This window comes from Siniperca chuatsi, linkage group LG20 (assembly GCF_020085105.1).
Source record: "Siniperca chuatsi isolate FFG_IHB_CAS linkage group LG20, ASM2008510v1, whole genome shotgun sequence".
Classification (NCBI taxonomy): Eukaryota; Metazoa; Chordata; class Actinopteri; order Centrarchiformes; family Sinipercidae; genus Siniperca; species Siniperca chuatsi.
Window position 1 is genome coordinate 21,382,374 of NC_058061.1, and position 18,198 is coordinate 21,400,571.

Genomic DNA, 18,198 nt, shown 5'->3' on the forward strand with positions numbered 1-18,198 from the left:
AAAGTTTACTCCAAAGCAAACATCCATGTTCAGAAAACTCCTATTTCCTTTTACTCCTCCAGGTTGTGGCCCCATTGCTGTCTAACAGTAGGAACCACACTGAATGGCCGCAGGTAGTGTCTCTGGACATCAGACGCCACGTCCACTCCCTCAAGACCAATGTGTTTGTGGTGTCGGGCCAAGTTCAAGGCAAGACTCTGCTGCCTCTCCCCGCAGGCTCCGAGAGAGTGGAGCAAGCTGCCCTGGAGACAGACAAAAGGTAAACAAACACATGAGACCCAGGCCTAAAGGTGCGCATCAATACATCATTTGTCCCACATCTAACGGTTTACTCGTGAAACTTCACAGGGGGGTAATAGTGGATAAGAGCATCATCCACTCCTTGGAGTCGGCAGTGATTGAGTGGAGCCATCAGATCAGCGCTGTCCTGAAGAAAGACTCCTCTGAGGCTCTGCTGGAAGGCAAAAACCCCACACCACACACAGAACTGCTCTTCTGGAAGAACAGGTCAGCACCTCTATTATTACAGACACTGAATATCCACTGGCGTGGCTGTGTGAAAATAACACGTCCCTACAGGACCTCAGAGTTGAATTGTTTTAGAAGTTTTTGCTGGTGCCACTAATTATTGGCGTTTCAAAACACCTGTGCTATCAAGTGAATAATGTAATTTGCAGCCCAGAGCGCTCCTTTTTATTTCTTTGTTGTACTTACGCAGCAGAATGAAATCTTATGAGGCCAATATCCACTACTTTTATCATTTGTTTTTTCCTCCGCACAAATGTGAGAAAAACTTATTTGTTCTCCATCTGTTTTCTATTTGAACATGCAGATATGGAATGCATCCACTCCGGTTGCACAAGCTCTTGATAAGTTCAAACTTAGCTAGCCCTGCTATAATGTAATTGTTTAATAAGTGAAGATTTACTTACATTTAGTGATTAAACTAAATTAAAACTGGTTGCACCACACATACTAGTTCATACATAGAGACTGGTCGTAACTAAATATTTACACCCAGTAAGTGCCAGGTGGAACTGTTGCGTAGCTAACTGAGCTAACAGACAAAACCAATGTTAGCTTACAGCAAGCTAACATGCAGCCAGTATACTGTATGTTAGTTTGAAGAGTAAAGAGGTAGCTAATACGGAATATCGTCGACATATCTGACCAGACACTTGATCAACATGCTGTTTGATAACAATGTAAACTGGGAAGATTTTAAATTACATGTCACAAGAACAACACAATATACCTCAAATTACAAAATGTTATACTATATTGTTTATGTTAGACTAAATGACTAAATAGCATAATAGTTAGCATAATTGGATATTTTCCTCTCACTGTAAACTACATTAATACTGCTAACTCTGAAACACATAGTTTGCCATCCACACACACATAAGTAAAGTCATACCTACAAGTATATAGCATTGGTAGTTTAATATATCGCTTGGCCCCTAAAGCTGTTATGTTACAGTCTGTGATGCTACAGTGACTTTCTGTTTACCACAGATGTTTGCTAGCAACTGACTGACACAATACTGAGGCTTTACTAGCTAAGACATTCATTAAGTTTTAATGGTGCAATCAGATTTAGTAAATCACTAGTTTGAAAATAACAGGGTTGCCAACTTTCAACTACCAGCTGGAGTGAGATTCTGTTGGGGGGGTTGTTTCTTTTTTGTGGTGGTGATGGTGGGTGGGGGGTAGGATCTCAGAGATTTCTCCCAGTACAATGGAGCAACTTTCTGCATAACTCTGTGGACAGTTTCGTATGGACTGTTCCTTCTGTAGAAAATATTCCTATGAAAATTTTAGACACTCAATTCTGCAGATTATCTGTTCAGCTCCATTGTATTCGGCACTGACTCTGAACGGAGATGTTGAATTTTAAATGCTTTTTTAAATGCTGTGAGCATCAAAGATGAAATTCCATTCATCTACAAACCTACAAAACCTAGACAAAAAAAAAAAAAAAAAACCTATCTGGTAATTTGGGTGAACTGACCCTTTAAATAGAGAACTAGAAGAAAGAGGCAGCGGCGCACTTGACGGGGAAAAAGTTAATCTCTGTGAAGCATGAAGTCCCACAACACAATAATACCCCAAATAATTATTATTATAATTATACATCAGCACAGATAAGCTGTCTGTGTTGCTATTAATCTTTTTATTGGTTGGATTTATGAAATCATGTCCATACACAATGATGGTTTATCTAACTACATTATATTGTGGTACAATAAAAAGTGTTTTCATTGTTACATCCTGTTATATTTTGCTATTTACTTTAATGATTAGATAGGCCGCTTCCTGTATATGGGAACGCATCCATGCGCACAATAATGCCACTACTGGAAAGACTTTAAATTTAAGCAGCAAAACGAAAAAATACCCATAATAGTAAACTTGACATCACAGGAAAATATTTTTAACTTTACAGAGTAAACGGATCTGACTTTTAATTACAGTAAAATAAAAATGTCCCGACAGCTCTGATGGAGCTCAGGACTCAACCTGAGGATGGCCGCTATGTAACAAATCTTTTGATGTTAGCCTATCGACATGGAATCTGTGTGTGACAGCTTACCTGTCTGAAGTGTAGAAAAATGCAGGATGTCATTTGGAGGTCCTGACCAATCCTGTCTCTGTGATGGGGATAATTAATAATTAGGAATAATTAATGAAGTTACTGCTGTTGTGCCACGTGCATAAATGCGCACAGCGACTCTCACTTTGGAGACGTATGGATCCTGCTTCTGTATTTAATAAACTCAGAGGAAAGAATCCTACAAACAGCTGTTAGCAACAAACAAAACTTCAGTGGGCCCATTAACGTTTTGGCAAAACCCGGATTACATTCAGTGGCGCGAGGATACATTATTGGTCCGACTCATTACGTAACCTGTTACAGACTCTGTCTTAAAGGTGTTTTGTGATAATGGAGAGGTCGGTGTGTGTGTGTGTGTGCGCCTCAGTCGCCTAAAGCCACGCAAACTGTTTGTTTTGTGCTCTCTGTAATGTTTATGGAGCGATATTGGTGCAGTAGTAGTTAAGAACTTAGGAAGGAGTTTACACACAAACTTAGTAATGGACTTATGAGTAGCTGGTGCAACCCAGTCCAGCGGTCTTCTACAAATGTGACAGAAACCTTTGTTCTCCATTTTCTTTTCTCCTTGAAGATATGCAGATCTGGAGTGCATCCACTCCCAGTTAAAATCCTCTAAGGTGAATAAGATGGCGATGCTGTTGGAGGCTGTTGAGAGCAGCTATTCCCCTGCTTTTACTAACATGCAACAGGATGTCCTTGCAGGTAATGACAAAATCCATATACCTGACAATACAGAGAAGTGAAATGAGGCCTGCTTTTTGAGGTGTAGCACATGCTTGATTGAAGGGCTAAGGCGTGATTTATGATGCTTCCATCATATCATCTGTGTTTTCACATGCAGTATTTTGTGGTTGAACTGACTCTGATCACATCTTCTCTTGCCAGCCTTGGAGGAGGCAAAGGACATCTGCATCTACTTGAGGCCCTTGCAGCGCCTGTTTGAGGACATGGAGAGTGCCGAGTTTCCTGATGTCAGGGGTCAGATCGGCCCTTTGTTGCACACAGTGTGCCTGGTGTGGGCCAACTCCAAATACTACAACACCCCAGCACGCATCATCGTTCTGCTGCAGGAGACCTGCAACCTCCTCATACAGCAGGTCAGCTGCAGTCTCTTTTCTGTGTTTCTTTTTTTTGTGTGTGGTAGCAATCTTTGTTGCTAAGTAGTTACTGTGGTGTTTCTGAATTGCACTTGTCAGATATCACCTGTCAGTACAGAGTGGGTGGGTAGTACTGTGATTTTTTTCGTCTTTTTTCTGTTGATGATGATGATGAAGTTTTACTCTCTGTGGGTGGAAATCTTTTCTTTATTCTTCTCGGCCATGAAGGCTTTCACTGTTCATGCTATCAAATTCTCTTTTGTGTTCAGTTGTTTGGAAAACAAACCTCTGTTTTTGCTGCCAAAAATGTATAGTGTACCAATATCAACTGAAATAATAAAAATACAGGGTCTCAAGATTAGGTAAAAATGCAGTATAAAGGTCGCTTTCTTGCCAAGAGTTAGATAAGAGGATCGTTACCACACTCATGTCTGTCCAGTAAGTATATAGTTAGAGCCAGGAGATAATTGTCTTAGAATAATGACTGAAAGTTGTGGTTTTATGGGGAGTTAAGAGCTGCAGCTATTCTTGACTGGTGCGGACAATCCAGGAAATCACTGTGCCCAGCCAAGAAATAGTTCCAGCGTAACCGTAGTTCACTGCCACAACTAATGATTTTTACATTTCTGTTTGTGTACGAATAAAAAAAAAACAACTAAATATAACATGTCATTTTATGAGCTTTAAAAGGTACTGGTAGGTGGATTTTTGAAATTTGCTTCCAGTTTTTATGCTTTGCTAAGCTTATCGTCTCTAAACTCGAGTGAGTGGTATTCATCTTCTCGTCTAACTCTCGGCAAGAAAGCGAATAAGTGTATTTCCCTAAATGTTGACCTATTTCTTTTAAGGCCCTTATCGTTTCATTTCAACTTTTATTTTGCTTTTGTGGTTCATATTCCCAAACAAATTTGCGGTTAATCACTGCCAAATGCGGACAGTTAATATGGAGCTTTTGAAGCCACTGAAGGCATTTTCAGACAGTGAACTGTTCCCTCTATTGCCTCTATGGTTTCCAATGTAAACACGACAGAAGGGGCGAGGAGAGGGAGGATGGCTACTGCTCTCGTGAATTTACACACATATTTGCCGCTGTGGTCTAAAGTTGATGATCGTTAAACGTTTTTGCTGCTGCAGCTTAATTGAGTTCATTTTATGGTTATCTGTGTTCCCTGAATTGATCGTTTGCTAAGCCCAGTTAGTTACTGTTGCTACACCTGTCAAGCTTTCCATCCGTGAATGCATATGCAGTTTACAGTGATAACCACAGACTGCATATAAAGATGGACGACGCGACTCCACTTGTGGGAGGGGGAGCTGCCATCTTGCGCTGGTGACACCATTTGGAGCCAGAGTCTGCACAGTAGTGATCGGGGTGTGGAGCCCAGCAATCAGACTACAGTAACTTTAACATTACTGATTGGACAGGCCAGAAGACTTTTCTTTAAATGTTTCTCATCAAAACAGTTTCAATACCTCACCTCACATCTTAATTGCTGCACGTCTTAAAATCCTTCTGCCAAGTACAGTCAGTGATGTGAAACTAATGCTAATACTACGGTTCTTTTTTATTAAAATTATTTTTTGGGACTGAGTAAGTTTTACCTCTTTATTTTATAAAAAATGTAAATTTCTTAGTAACTGCTAGCTACCAGTCACATGCTTTTTTCCACATAGCTAACGTTAGACTGCTTGTGGTCTTAGCTAGCTAGTTAATAACATTAACTTACTGATTAGCTTACAAAACACAAATTTAACTTACCGAAAAAACTGCAAAGATCCCTCAGGTCGGTTAGTACAGTTTACTGCAGAATAATCGTTTCATTTTGTTGGTTTGAAACAGACAATCGTGGTTATATGTAAAGTTAAAGTTAAATCTCCTCTCGACGTTCCTGATCTACGTACAGTTCCCGTACCTAAAATGACAGAAACCATCTTTGGGAAAAATCTATAGCACGTATACTTAGATTTTTTACTTTGGACCATGTCCCATCCATGGCAGGGTTTTGGCTTCAATGTAACGGCGTCCATCTTGTTGTATGTACAGTCCAAGAACAAAGAAAGCCATAATTACAGAGTTACAGGGTTCAAAGAAAGAGCATCCAAATTATTACATAGCCAAAGTGCATTCTTAGATTTACAAAAATTCTGACTCTTTTAAAGATGTCATATCATGAATAAAAACATTAAATAAAGGTTTAGTGTTGCCAAATTTACATTTGTGAATGAAAAAAATTGACATAACAATCATACTATCAATTGTTAAATCTTTTGATTTGTCCTCCACTACAACGCCAAATTTAACATCATTGTAATCGAAAGATCGGACACCCAAGTTATTTTGATAAGCCCAAATACAGAAACTATCCCAAAACATCTTTGAAGAAACACATGAGAAAAAGAGATGCTCATCTGAATGTCTTAATAGTAGCAATAAGAATTTTTGAAACTCTGGGCTTTCAGCTGGTGACCATCCATTTTGCGCTTTCATGAACTGGAGATTTTTTAGCTGTCACTATAGCACAAGCCGAACTAACCTGCTACTGCTCTCCAACACCAGGCCCGGGTGTATCTAGTTCCAGAAGAGGTTCTGACAGGAGAGGTTTCAGAGAGTCTCCTGAAGGTGCAGACGAGCCTGGAGATCCTTCAGCTCTTCAGGAGCACTTACGAGGACCGTAGGGCCAATCTGAGCCAGTACCAGAGGAACGGGAGCTTGGTGAGGCCTTGGGACTTTTCCCCACTGCTGGTCTTCTCTGGACTCGACCACTTTATTAACAGAGTCAGGACCATTAAGGTGAGTATGGAAACCTCATTCGTTACCCACAAGGTGCCAAATCATTGAGAAATGTCTGCATTTTTGGTATGTGGATTGAGATGCCAAACTTAAACTTTCCTTAATAGAGCGGCAGGAAGAGAACACAAGTTGCTCCTTTATGAGGATGACATTTTGGGGTTATCCACAGCCCCTGCCTCTTCAGCCCTTATATTATTAGATTTATTTGAAACATATTCAAAGACATCAGGTTACAAAATTAATTGGCGCAAGTCTGAGGTAATGCCAGCATCAAGGAAGTAATTAGTTCGCTACAATTTAGATGGATAGATACAGGAATGTTATATCTTGGGGTAAAACTTTGCGCAGATCTCACCAGCATAATCCAAATGAATATGTAACCATTACTACAAAAGATTCCAACAAATTTAGAAAGATGGAAACTAATATATTTGAGTTTATGGGGAAAGATAAGGATTATTAAAATAGTAGTTACACCTCAGTTTAATTATATTTCAATGAAGGTGCCAGTCAACAACTCCAGGGATTTTAAAACAGTTTAATCAGTTAATTAGAGATTTTCTGTGGAATGGGAAGAAGCCCCGAGTAAACAAACTATACACTACTCGGAATTTAGGAGGGTTGGCATTACCAAATGTAGAATTATATGGAATATCATTTAAAATAACAAAGTTGGCTTAACATTGGAATAATGGAAATGATAATCAACTTGCATGGACACAGATAGAAAATGAGCTTGCTCCCCCCCTTTGGGCCAATAGAGGCACTGTCACATAAAAGTGTACCAAGCACGAATACCAATCAGATTCTGGAGCATTCCAAAGACACATGGATAGAAGCTCATAAGCTGTTACATGTCTCTCAATATAAAGCAGGGATATTCTTCAATTTGGAACAGTCCATCAATTCGAATAGGGAAGAAAACTATCCTGTAGTAATCATGGTTAGATAAGAGCTTAACGGACAAGAGGGAATTTTGGTGATATCTACAAATTAGGAGCTGCATAAAGAGTTTGGATATATACGGAAAAACATACTGACTGATGCTGGGTGGTCAGTCAGAGATGCTGTGGGCAAATTTACACACAGTATTATTATACACCAGTTAAACTTCGAAGAATGGGACTCATGGATGACAAATACTGTTAGAGGTGTCAGGTAGCAGGTACTTTTCTTCATTTATTGTGGGATTGTTCTTTTGTTTCTCTTTTCTGGAAACCAGTAGTCAAACGTATTGGAGAGTGGTTGCATAAACCATTGCCAGAATCTCCCCAGTTGTGCCTTTTAGGCAGGTCTCTCATACCACCAGGTATCCAAACAAAATGTGGACTTGCTTTGGCAGACTTAATTGGCACTTGAAGGATTTGTCTCCACCATTGGAAGAGTCAGACAAAGCCTGTTTTGATGAATGCTAAAATTAATGACAGACATAGCCTCTTTTAAATCTTTAACACCCCCCCCCCCATTTAATTGCTGTGTCTTGCCCAGATGTGTTTCGTTTTGTTACCTGTTCTTCATTGATTTACTGTAATATGTTTTTTATGCATTATGTTTATCTATTGGAAAACTTGAATTACAAAAAAAACAACCCAAACACTTGCCTTATGTAAAAAAAAAAGACCTTTCTTTGCAGTGATACTGCAGTTTAGCTTGATTGCCTTCCATTTTTCATTTCTTTCGCCCTATAGAACATCCTGTTGACAGCTGTGGACCTGCTGAAGCTTGAGAAATTGGAAATTGGAGGCGTCAGAGGCAGAGCCCTGAGCCAGCAGGTCCAGTTGCTCCACCAAGAGTTTGTGGACACGTACAAATTCTTCACAGAGAAGCCCTATGACTGCTTGGACCTCAACAACAGGGTACGGAGTATCAGGATCACAGGGGGCAGGAAGGTTTTGTTCACTTGCCTGCTGGGAAAAATGGCCTGTAATTTTGTAGAGCGGCTTTGAAGGTCAGTTCATTTTCACAAAGGGTTTTATGAAATACGGGCTACAAGCTCTGTCATTTTTTACCACTGAATACTTCTCAGTACATGCTCTTTTTTTTTTTTTTCTCTGGCTGGCAAACACCACCACAGCCTGGTCACTCCAGCGTTTGTGGAGCAAATTGTTTTCCTGCCCAAATAAACTTTTTTTTCAGTGCCATCTAGTTGCTTAACCAAGATGTTCCTGAGTTATAGCAAGAAAAGCAATTTACTTTGCTTGTAAGACCCAGTCAGCGCGCCGTGCTGGATGGCTTTGAGTCAGTGAGATGTGAAAAGGAATATGCTGTGCTGGCTCTGCGTTTGGCTCGCACTGCTGTGTGGTGTTTTGGCTGTTGGTCTAGTTGAGCTATCTGCCCTGCAGGAGTATGAAGAAGATATGAGGGAGTTCAAACTTAAGGTGGACGACACAGACCGACGACTGGGAGCCATCTTCTGTCAGGCCTTTGAGGACGCCTCTGGGCTGGAGCACGCCTTCAAGGTCTGAGAACTTAATCTCTTTCGGTTTCTCTCTCTCTCTCTCTCTCTCTCTCTCTCACACACACACACACACACACACACACACACACACACACACACACACACATTCACACATATTTATTGAAAGCCCTTTTACTTATCTGATGTCTGCAGGTTCTGGATATGTTTGGCAGCTTGCTGGAACGCCCCTTGGTGGCCACAGATGCTCTGGACAGATACCCTCTCCTTGTCTCCATGTTTGACAAAGAGCTGGACTGCTGTAAACTCCTTTACAACAAACACATCCAAACTGCAGAGGAGCTGGGTGAGAGTCATAACAATGTCTGCATTTCACACAATATACTCGTTCAATTTAGTCACGTCACAGAAAGACGTATGAATTTCTGCAGGGTGCAAATTTATGGATCTCATTAGGTTGTTAAGGTTAGGTATGAGGATGAAAAAAAGAAAATATCTCAAAACCTGGGGAAATAAAAAAAAACATCTTTGTGACTAGATAGCATTAGAGTTTTTTTATAATTTAGGTGAACCAACCCTTTAAGTTTGAGTGAGAGGGGCGGTCCAGGGGTTTAAGGCCCCAAACATGAACCACAATGTCCGTTGTTGAATGTCGTTCCCCATCTCTCTCTCCCCTCATTTCCTGTCACATCCCTTACGTTGAGCTCTATAATATAGACATAGACTTTCCCAAAAAATACTTGAAAAAAAAGTTTTAGTGAGAATGTGACTTTAATCTATACCCAACAGTGAGAGCCATAAGAACACCTCAAGGACACTTTGAAGGAGCACATTGGTTGTTGTCGAGATTAAACTTGGGGTGGTCTTGATTTGAAAACTTCTTAATTAAAAAGAGGGAGATCAAGAGAGATCCTTGAAATGTTGCAGACTTTAAGTCATTTAAAACCCTTAAAGCCCCTACACATCCATAGTCTACCCACACAGTGTGTTTTCACTCATGTTGTCTAATTAGACCTGTTGTCAGGATTGTGTGGGTGGGTAATCAGACTTGATAGACAGCTCCCTCGCTGTCCTTTTAGTTTTGTTGCATCTGTGAGGGCGGGACAACTTACCCTGTTATTATTCTTATTGGTACATTGACTTTTCTGACACGCATAATTCCCAACATAGCTCCACCCCACTTCAACTTGACTAGAGGTCTAATCAGCTGGAGGTGCTGAAAACACGTGTAGGGCATTGTGCAGGGCATTTAGTAAGACAATATAGATAACCTTCACATAGAATGTTGACTAATCCAGCACAATGTGATGCTGGAAAGGATACTATGCTATATAAGTCCAGCAATCTCTAGATGGAGTTTTTGGACTGTTTTAAATTTTGGTTTGTCACTTCCTGTACTCAGAAGATTTCCTGCCACGGGCCATAACATCACCATACCACATCAGAATGTGCTTTGGGCAATGCTGCATGTCATATTTATGGCATCTCTGTGAAATGAGTTGGTACACTCTACTGTGGTGCAGCTCCACTTTGTGAATTATGTGTAAAATAAAATGTGCAGTTCTTAGCTCAATCTTTCGCTGCCATTGTGGTAATTACCTGTGTAACGGTAAGTAATGACTCTTGACCTCCTCAGGTTGGACTCCAGTGAATAAGAATATGCCAGCAGTAGCTGGCGGGTTGAGATGGGCCCAGGAGCTGCAGCAGCGCATCCAGACCCCCTTCTGCAAATTCAGACACCTCTCCTACCCGTGAGTCTCCTCTCTTGTCTCCAAAAGAGCAGATTAAAAAATTTATTTTGGTGTGGTCATGCGTTTCCAGTGGTCTCAGGGTGAATTAATCGTTCCGTGAGCTGTTTTAAAGGCTTCATAAAAATTATGTTTTGGAGTATTGGCCAGTGGAAAGATATTGGATATAACCTTTGCATGGGTTGTAAAATCTTCATTCCTCTTCTCTGCAGGTGCCTGGAGTCTGCAGAGGGAGCCAGGGTCATCCAGAAGTATGAGGAGATGATGCAACTGCTGGACAGGTGTGTGTGTGTATGTGTGGATCTTATCTCAGTGTATTACACTATATGTCATCATGTTAAGATGTATGTGTTACTGAATATAAGAACAGAAAGGAAGATTAAACAGAGTGGACAGTGACAGAATAGGATGCCCCCTTATTGGACTGTAAATGTCATAAAAGCCAACAACATGAATCAGATTTGAGCTCCGTCTCTGAAATGTTTTTTCCCTGTAATTTCACACAAGCGCTGCTTTGAAACTGAACATTTGTGATTCTGTTAGAGTGTGTAACATTTATGAAGCAGCCCCTGTGGTATAGCATGTAGACATGCAGCTCTGGGCATGATTTATGTTCTCATTACTGTGGTGCTGCTCTGCAGATTATTTCACAGGGCTCCCATAATCCCATATGCTCTGACGCTGCCCACTGATGCCTAGTGAGAAATGGCCTTTTAGACCACATCCAACATCAAAACCTGCAAGGGGTGGGGTTGGGAGGGGGTCTGTTTCTATGGAATTAAACTGAGTTGTGTGCGAGTCAGAGAGAGGAAGAGATAGAGAGATTTTCTATTTCTATACTTTTGAAGAAGCGTCCTCACATAAAGACAAGAAAAATCCCACACTGTGAACATGTTTTGCCTCTTTTCACTTCGCCACAAGGCCACTGTAGGTTACAGCTTGATTTGGGGGGGGGGGGGGGGGTTATGTAATAATCATGACTTGTAAATTGAGATTCTGGACGCTTTTGATTCATCATCATTTTGCATCATTACTACACATGTTTTGTTGTGATTTACTGTGCTTGACAGACGCAGGCTTGACTGTAATTTTTGCATCTATAAAATGTGATGCATTGCATTGTGGGATTGTTAGCAGAAAGTACTGTACATGACACTACTTTTTACTTCTCATTGTGGGAATTGTTGATTGCATTATATAGTGCATACATTTTGCGCTCAGAATTCAGACACTCAAATAAAATGGCGTAGGATAAATACACTCAGGTATACAGGTATAGCTAAAACTAATGCAGTCTAGTACAACAGTTCTGCAATAAACCCTCCCTTCAGTTTTTGTTGAAACTGTTTTAGAGAAGTGTTGATTCAACTGTATGATCATTTTGGAGGATGTAGTTTGTGGTGCTGCTAAACTGTATTGTGTTATACTGACAGGTATATCAATGAGGGCAGGCTAAATAACAGAAACACCTCTCTATGTAATGCAGTACAGTTCAGCAGCAACACAAACTGCAGCCTCCAAAATGACCATAAAGCTGAATCAACTCCTCTGCAAAACAGTTTAAACAAGAACTGAACATTTGAGTGCACTATATAGTAAATAGGCAGTGATTTCGGTGACATCATGTCGTTCCAGGTGTGACAAGTGATAATCTAATCTAATCGGCAGAATAATTTAAACACTTGTGTGGGCATACGTGGCCTTTAGACTTGCATCAATAGACCTTTATCTCAGCAGGTATTTTGGCATGTCACAGCAAGAAAAGCGTAATTAGTAACATTAAAGAGTGCATTCCATTCAGATGAGCTAGTTCCAGGGCCCTGGTATTTTGCATGGTAGCTCACCGGCATGGCTTAGGGACATTTGATGGAATTGAGCCATCGAAATTTGTTTCACCTGTGATTTTCCTCCTATGACAAGTCAAAATGCCATGAAAAACATCTATTGGGCGTACAACGAGCTGTAAACACAACATTATCATCTTATAAAGTTGATATGGCTAACATGTTAGCAAACAGTTGCCTATTTACACATCCAGCAGACACAGTGCAACAATAATATTCATTCGGAGTCGTGTTTCTGGCCACCAGGTGAATCTCTTTTAGCCTTGTTTTTGATTTCCACCAACTTCTGAGGCAAATATCTGGCTCTTTAGCGGCTAAATGTTCCACTATGTTCACCAGCCAGTAGCTAACTTTGTCCGCCGTTTGGTGCTGAGTTTTTTTTGCTGAAAACAGCTGCCTTGCTGCTGGAAACGCCACTGATGAGAGTGGTGAGACTGAATCAGAACAGCAGGACCGTAAAAACCAAAACTGAGCTGAAAGAAGCTTAAAAGCTCCGTAGAGCTGAGAGTTAACTGCAGAGTTGGCTGAAAATTCTTTGTGGGTTTGTTACCACCAACAACCCTTTTCACATTCATCAACCATTGTTAATTTAAAAACGTTGAGCAGCATTAAGTACCTCTCTATTTTCAGTATTTTTTTCTGTATGTTATTTGACCGTTTTCTGTTTCACTTCTTGCTGTGCAGGCTTACAGACAATATCCAATAGCTAAATGTCGGATGTACAGTGAAAGACAAAGTACACCAAGCAATAAGGACCATATGCATTAATTGCACTGGGGGCAGAAGAACCCCAAAACAAGCGCACAAACCCACAGCCCTGACATATTATTCCCTTATACGACAAGTTGGTACGGCAAACGTGTTAGCAAACAATTCTGCTTTCGCATTTAGCAGACATGGAGCGACATTAGCATTCATTGCTGCTCTGAATGTAAGACGTAAGTCCAATATTCATTCTCCTTTTAGCTTGGTTTTAGCCTCCACCAACTCCTGGGAGAAAATGTCTGGGGCTTTAGCTTGCTAACATTAGATCTTTGATCTTCTTCACAAGCTAGCTGTTAGCTGCTAATTTAGTCTGCCAAGCACTGTGAACAGTCAGTTTAGCATAGCTTTTTGGTGAAACTGACTACAATGGGTTAATGACAGTGAGACGAACCATACAGTAATTATATTAATTGTCAATATAAAAAATATTGATTTTATGGGTCAGTTTCCTTTTTTTTTTTGTAGAAAAATAAGACAGTCCCAGTGAAAATGTGTGCAGTCTGTTTTGCTTTTAGCCCTTCATTCGTGACAGCATGTGCATTGTTGCCACACCATTTAAAAAAAAAAAATTCAGAGTGGCTTTGAAGCATGTTAGAGGATGAGAAAGAATTAGTCAATTAATCAATTAGTCGAGTGACGGAAAATCAATTTTTCATTTATTTTAATTTATTTTAATTTTGATAGATTAATTGTCTATCAAAGTCATTTTTCAAGCAAAAATAACAAAGATCCAATGGTTTATACTTCTCAAATATGAGGATTTGTTGCTTTTATGTGTTTTCTGTGATAGGAAACTGAATGGGCCTTGGACAGTTCAAACAAGCAATTTGAATGTCAACGTGCATTTGAGAGATTTTATATACCAAACAATTGATCTATCGATTGAGAAGATAAGTCGATAATGACAATTATCGTTTGTTGCAGCCCTTTTTTAGAGCTTAGATTAGTATTAGATTAGATTAGGCTGTGGTTTGGTGGACTGATGAGCAGTTAGCATCTGCCATGCTAAGTGGGGTGAATGTGACATGTAGTGTAAAGCGCTTTGAGTGGTCGGAAGACTAGAAAGGCGCTATACAAGTACAGTCCATTTACCATTACCATATTAAATTGGGTGTGTGTTGCGAAAGGTTAAAGGTTAGGGAATCAGTCCTTACAAGTATGGTAATCTAAAAGTGTGTGTGGTGCACTATAACCAGAAGTATGTGAATAACTATTTTGTGAATGAGATGCACATCACAGTGTGCGCACACAGATACACTTACACACACCCCGACAAACGCCCATTCTTTATGCTTGACACACTTAATATCACTCCTTCACTTTATGTCCCCCCCACCCAGAGTAATGGAATGATGAACAACACCAGTTCTTTGCCCTCAATTTACTCCCATCAGAAATTAGAGCGCTTGTTATGCTGTAATAATCATTGTCGCTGCCTCCGATGCACACCGCCGTTATTATACATATTCCAGTCAGGAACAGGACGGGCATGCTCACTCATTACCCCCACAGACAAAATGCAGCGTGATTTATGGCCGCAACCAAGGCATTTGATTGCCTCTGCGTCTGCGGTGCCACTATCAGGAAATGAAGCTCACAGCAGAAATCCAATAAGGAGCACACAGTGTGCACTGAAGTTCTCATCATAATCGTGGCTATTTACAGATTGATATAGCTGTACAGAGCCCTGACATATTCTCTGTTCCCAGCCAGATGAATCAGCGTTTATCCTCACATTACCCCCCCACGCCTATCCAACCCTCCTTCAGCACTACCTCTCCCGCGGCCCTTATTGTCTGCTTGATATAGACGAGCGAATCACGCCTCTCATTCTGTTTACAACCTCAGAGGATTGGTAAATGGCTCAATCATATGCCTTTTAGTTGCTTGGTTGTTTTTTTTTTGTTGTTGCTTAGGTTAATTTCCGTAATGTGAGCCGTTTTCACGCCTGTGGCCTTGGGAAACAAAAGCCTCGGCCCTTTCAATAGAAATATAAAACAATGTTATACCCTGTCGGGAAAGGTACAAATTGTTTTTCTGTGATAATAACTTTTGTTTGATTGTGATCGCAGATTGTGTTCTTTGTGTTTGGTATTCCAGATACTCCACCAGCCTGTATGAGACGTGGACAGAGACCGTGGGCGAGAGTTCTCAGTACAACCTCAGCCTGCCATTAATCCGCAGAGATCCGGCCACTCAGCTGATCTCAGTCAACTTCAACCCGCAGGTTTTTACATTGGGCCCACATGCTAGAAAAAACTGATCCAAGCCAGGCTGCTATATGTGTCACTGCTTGTAATCCTTCTGCTTTGAACAACTGTGGACAGGATCGGAGTGATTTATTAGTTTGGTGATATATCAAATATCTTCCAGTAAGTGTTTTATACGTGCCCACAGCTGCTTGAGAGAGTATACATCCTTAAATAAAGTAGTATTTTCTCTGTACATTCATCTTTTTAATTAGTTGGTTCAGTATTTCAATTTCATTCATTTAAAGGCAGTAATGTTGGGTCACGTTGCTCTAAAGAATTTCAAACCTACATCTCATTAACATCAACGCCAAAACTCTAGTACTTCATTCATCTTTTTTATTGTGAAATTGGGTAAAGATGTAGTAAAGATGGTGAATATTGGCAAACACTATTGGCAGCCTGTACTAATAAAAACGGAAACTCTAATTTGAGTGTCTGGTTGTGAATGTCTTGTTATTTTTTACAGTTCTTTAATTTCTTTTTCGACCTCTTCCTAGCTGGCGTCTGTGCTGAGGGAAGTGAAGTACTTGGAGGCCAGACAGACCGTGGCCATCCCTGAAACTGCAGTGCAGATCTACACCACCAGGGGGCAGCTGTGGCAGTATGTGGCCAACCTGGAGCTCGCTGTGGGCAGATACAACAAGGTTGGCATAGATTACGGGGTACTAAGGGATAATTACACTCACTCACCCTAGCCGTTGGATGTCAGAGCGATGAATTCTAAAGTGGTACTCTGCTGTGACCTCCAAGGCGAGTGTCACGTGATGTCGTGTTTACTGCCAGCTGACCACTACTGTCTCTGTACGAGCTCTGATTACAATGTTATCTTGTAGATCTTATGTGATTCAGCAAAGATTAGTGTTTTTATTTTGAACTTCCTGTCTGCAAGTTTCTGGAAGTGGGAATGCGTCACATTGTCTAGATTGACATCTGCTTGTGATCGCCTTGTGCCTACATTTTAGCAAATATCTGACCAGTTCTGTAACATAACGTAAAGTGTGAAGGACTGACAGAACTGGAAGATCGTCATATGACCTGCTCATAAATGTGGATGTGTGTTCCCATCTTTGAGCAATGTGTTGTAGGCTGTGTGAACCAATCAGGACCACGACTTTTTACTTGTATTTACTCTAGCCAGCAATGGCGACTGGAAGTTAAGAGACAAAACAGGAAATAGAACTAATGAAAAAATGGGCTGCCCCATAAAGTCAATATAGACTGCACTGGCCGTGGATTTGACAATGTTTTTTCTGAACTTTTTGTTAAAAAATGTGACACTGGTTACGTTTCAGTAGGAATCAGTTATTGAAAATCAAGTGTTTTTCCCTTTTTACAACCATGTCCTTGAGCGGTGGCCTAAACATTATCTGATATTTCTCCAGTCAGACATTCAGAGCAGAGCTGCTGGAAGTCTTTTGCTGAGCAACAGACCCACACATTGAATTTGAGGGATAATAATAAAACTGTAATATAACTAGAGATGAAAGAATAAAGAGACACTGCGGGTTGATTAACAAGCTTTACCGCATTTTTCCCTTTAGTAGAGAATTTTACTACATTTTCAGGCACAGTTGTGTTATGCGCTTCATCACTGATTGTCTTCTTACAGTACAAGTAGCCAGGCTAGCAAGGCTATTGAAAAGTTAGCTTACTAATGCCTTCGGCTGTCTCCGTCTGTCACGTGACCGTCAGCTTGCAGGTCGTACCAGTCCCTCGAAAGTCTCCCCTTTTGACCTCACAGCATGGGCTGGGGCCACAATTGGCAACTAGATGTCAGTATGAGGCTTCCTTTGACGGGAACATTGGATGGAGTTGCAAGAAATTTGGTATGGACATTCATTGTTGCCAGAGGATGAATATTAATTATTTTGAGGATAGCCTCATGTCTCCTCTAGTGCAACCATGATATCACAATTTCAGTTTGTAAAACAGAAATTGGTAGATTTTCCATGACATTTTGCTTTGAGTAATCATGGTCCTCAGAGGCTATATTCTAATGATTTTCTTATCTAATGATGAGCATTTAGCGCCACCCTCTGGTCATATTTCCAACTTTTTACTTTGATATCTCAAAATAAACAGCTCAGCTTTTGCAATTATAATGGCTGGCTCACCACATTAACTAACTAACCACCTTCCGGACACATTTAACATTTTTTGCCCCTCTAGTGACAAAAAAAAAATAAAATCTAAGATGAGTAGAGTTGACAGTTTTTCCATCTATCCATCACTTTTGTTTTCTGGTGCAGCAGAGCATTGCAGCCTTGTGGACCTGCTATCATGGCTGTAGAGGCTTTTTCTGCTTTCTGATACTATTTCAGAATGTCAAAATCATGGCATGGAGCATATACATTCTACTCAGCTGAACTACAGTGATTGATGTGCATGTAGAGCGCTAACAAACAAGGAATATTTGAATTTCATTTTCAAACTATGCTAATGAGGATGTGCAGTGTGTGTGTATTCACTTAATGACCTAAATGAAAGAATTAGTACATAAAATATGCTTCTCTTTGCCACAGACACTATCAAACACATAATTCTATTGTTGGTCTTAATAGTAACTGGGAATGGAGCCAAAAGGGCAGTTTCAATAATGTAGCATAAAACAATGTAAGAGCAATCACTAATGTAATTAACTCAGCCTTACAGAGGACAGCTCCCACAA

General features: G+C 40.4%; 1 protein-coding gene and 1 long non-coding RNA gene across 2 annotated transcripts in view; one reads left to right on the forward strand and one right to left on the reverse strand.

Moving 5' to 3' along the window:
• Nucleotides 1-18,198, forward strand: part of dnah9 (dynein, axonemal, heavy chain 9) — a 143,900-nt gene that overhangs the window by 1,855 nt on the left and 123,847 nt on the right. Inside the window, exons 2-13 of the mRNA XM_044178887.1 lie at nucleotides 63-259; nucleotides 349-507; nucleotides 3,189-3,319; nucleotides 3,503-3,714; nucleotides 6,272-6,505; nucleotides 8,194-8,361; nucleotides 8,848-8,964; nucleotides 9,117-9,267; nucleotides 10,558-10,672; nucleotides 10,882-10,950; nucleotides 15,379-15,505; nucleotides 16,028-16,174. Coding sequence (XP_044034822.1) covers nucleotides 63-259; nucleotides 349-507; nucleotides 3,189-3,319; nucleotides 3,503-3,714; nucleotides 6,272-6,505; nucleotides 8,194-8,361; nucleotides 8,848-8,964; nucleotides 9,117-9,267; nucleotides 10,558-10,672; nucleotides 10,882-10,950; nucleotides 15,379-15,505; nucleotides 16,028-16,174 — 1,827 coding nt within the window. The remainder of the gene's footprint in view (nucleotides 1-62; nucleotides 260-348; nucleotides 508-3,188; nucleotides 3,320-3,502; nucleotides 3,715-6,271; nucleotides 6,506-8,193; nucleotides 8,362-8,847; nucleotides 8,965-9,116; nucleotides 9,268-10,557; nucleotides 10,673-10,881; nucleotides 10,951-15,378; nucleotides 15,506-16,027; nucleotides 16,175-18,198) is intronic.
• On the reverse strand, nucleotides 108-5,654 carry LOC122867725. The gene is made up of 3 exons (XR_006375978.1): nucleotides 5,474-5,654; nucleotides 2,597-2,654; nucleotides 108-242 (listed from the first exon to the last, which is right to left on the reverse strand). It is a non-coding gene; the product is annotated as an uncharacterized LOC122867725 (long non-coding RNA).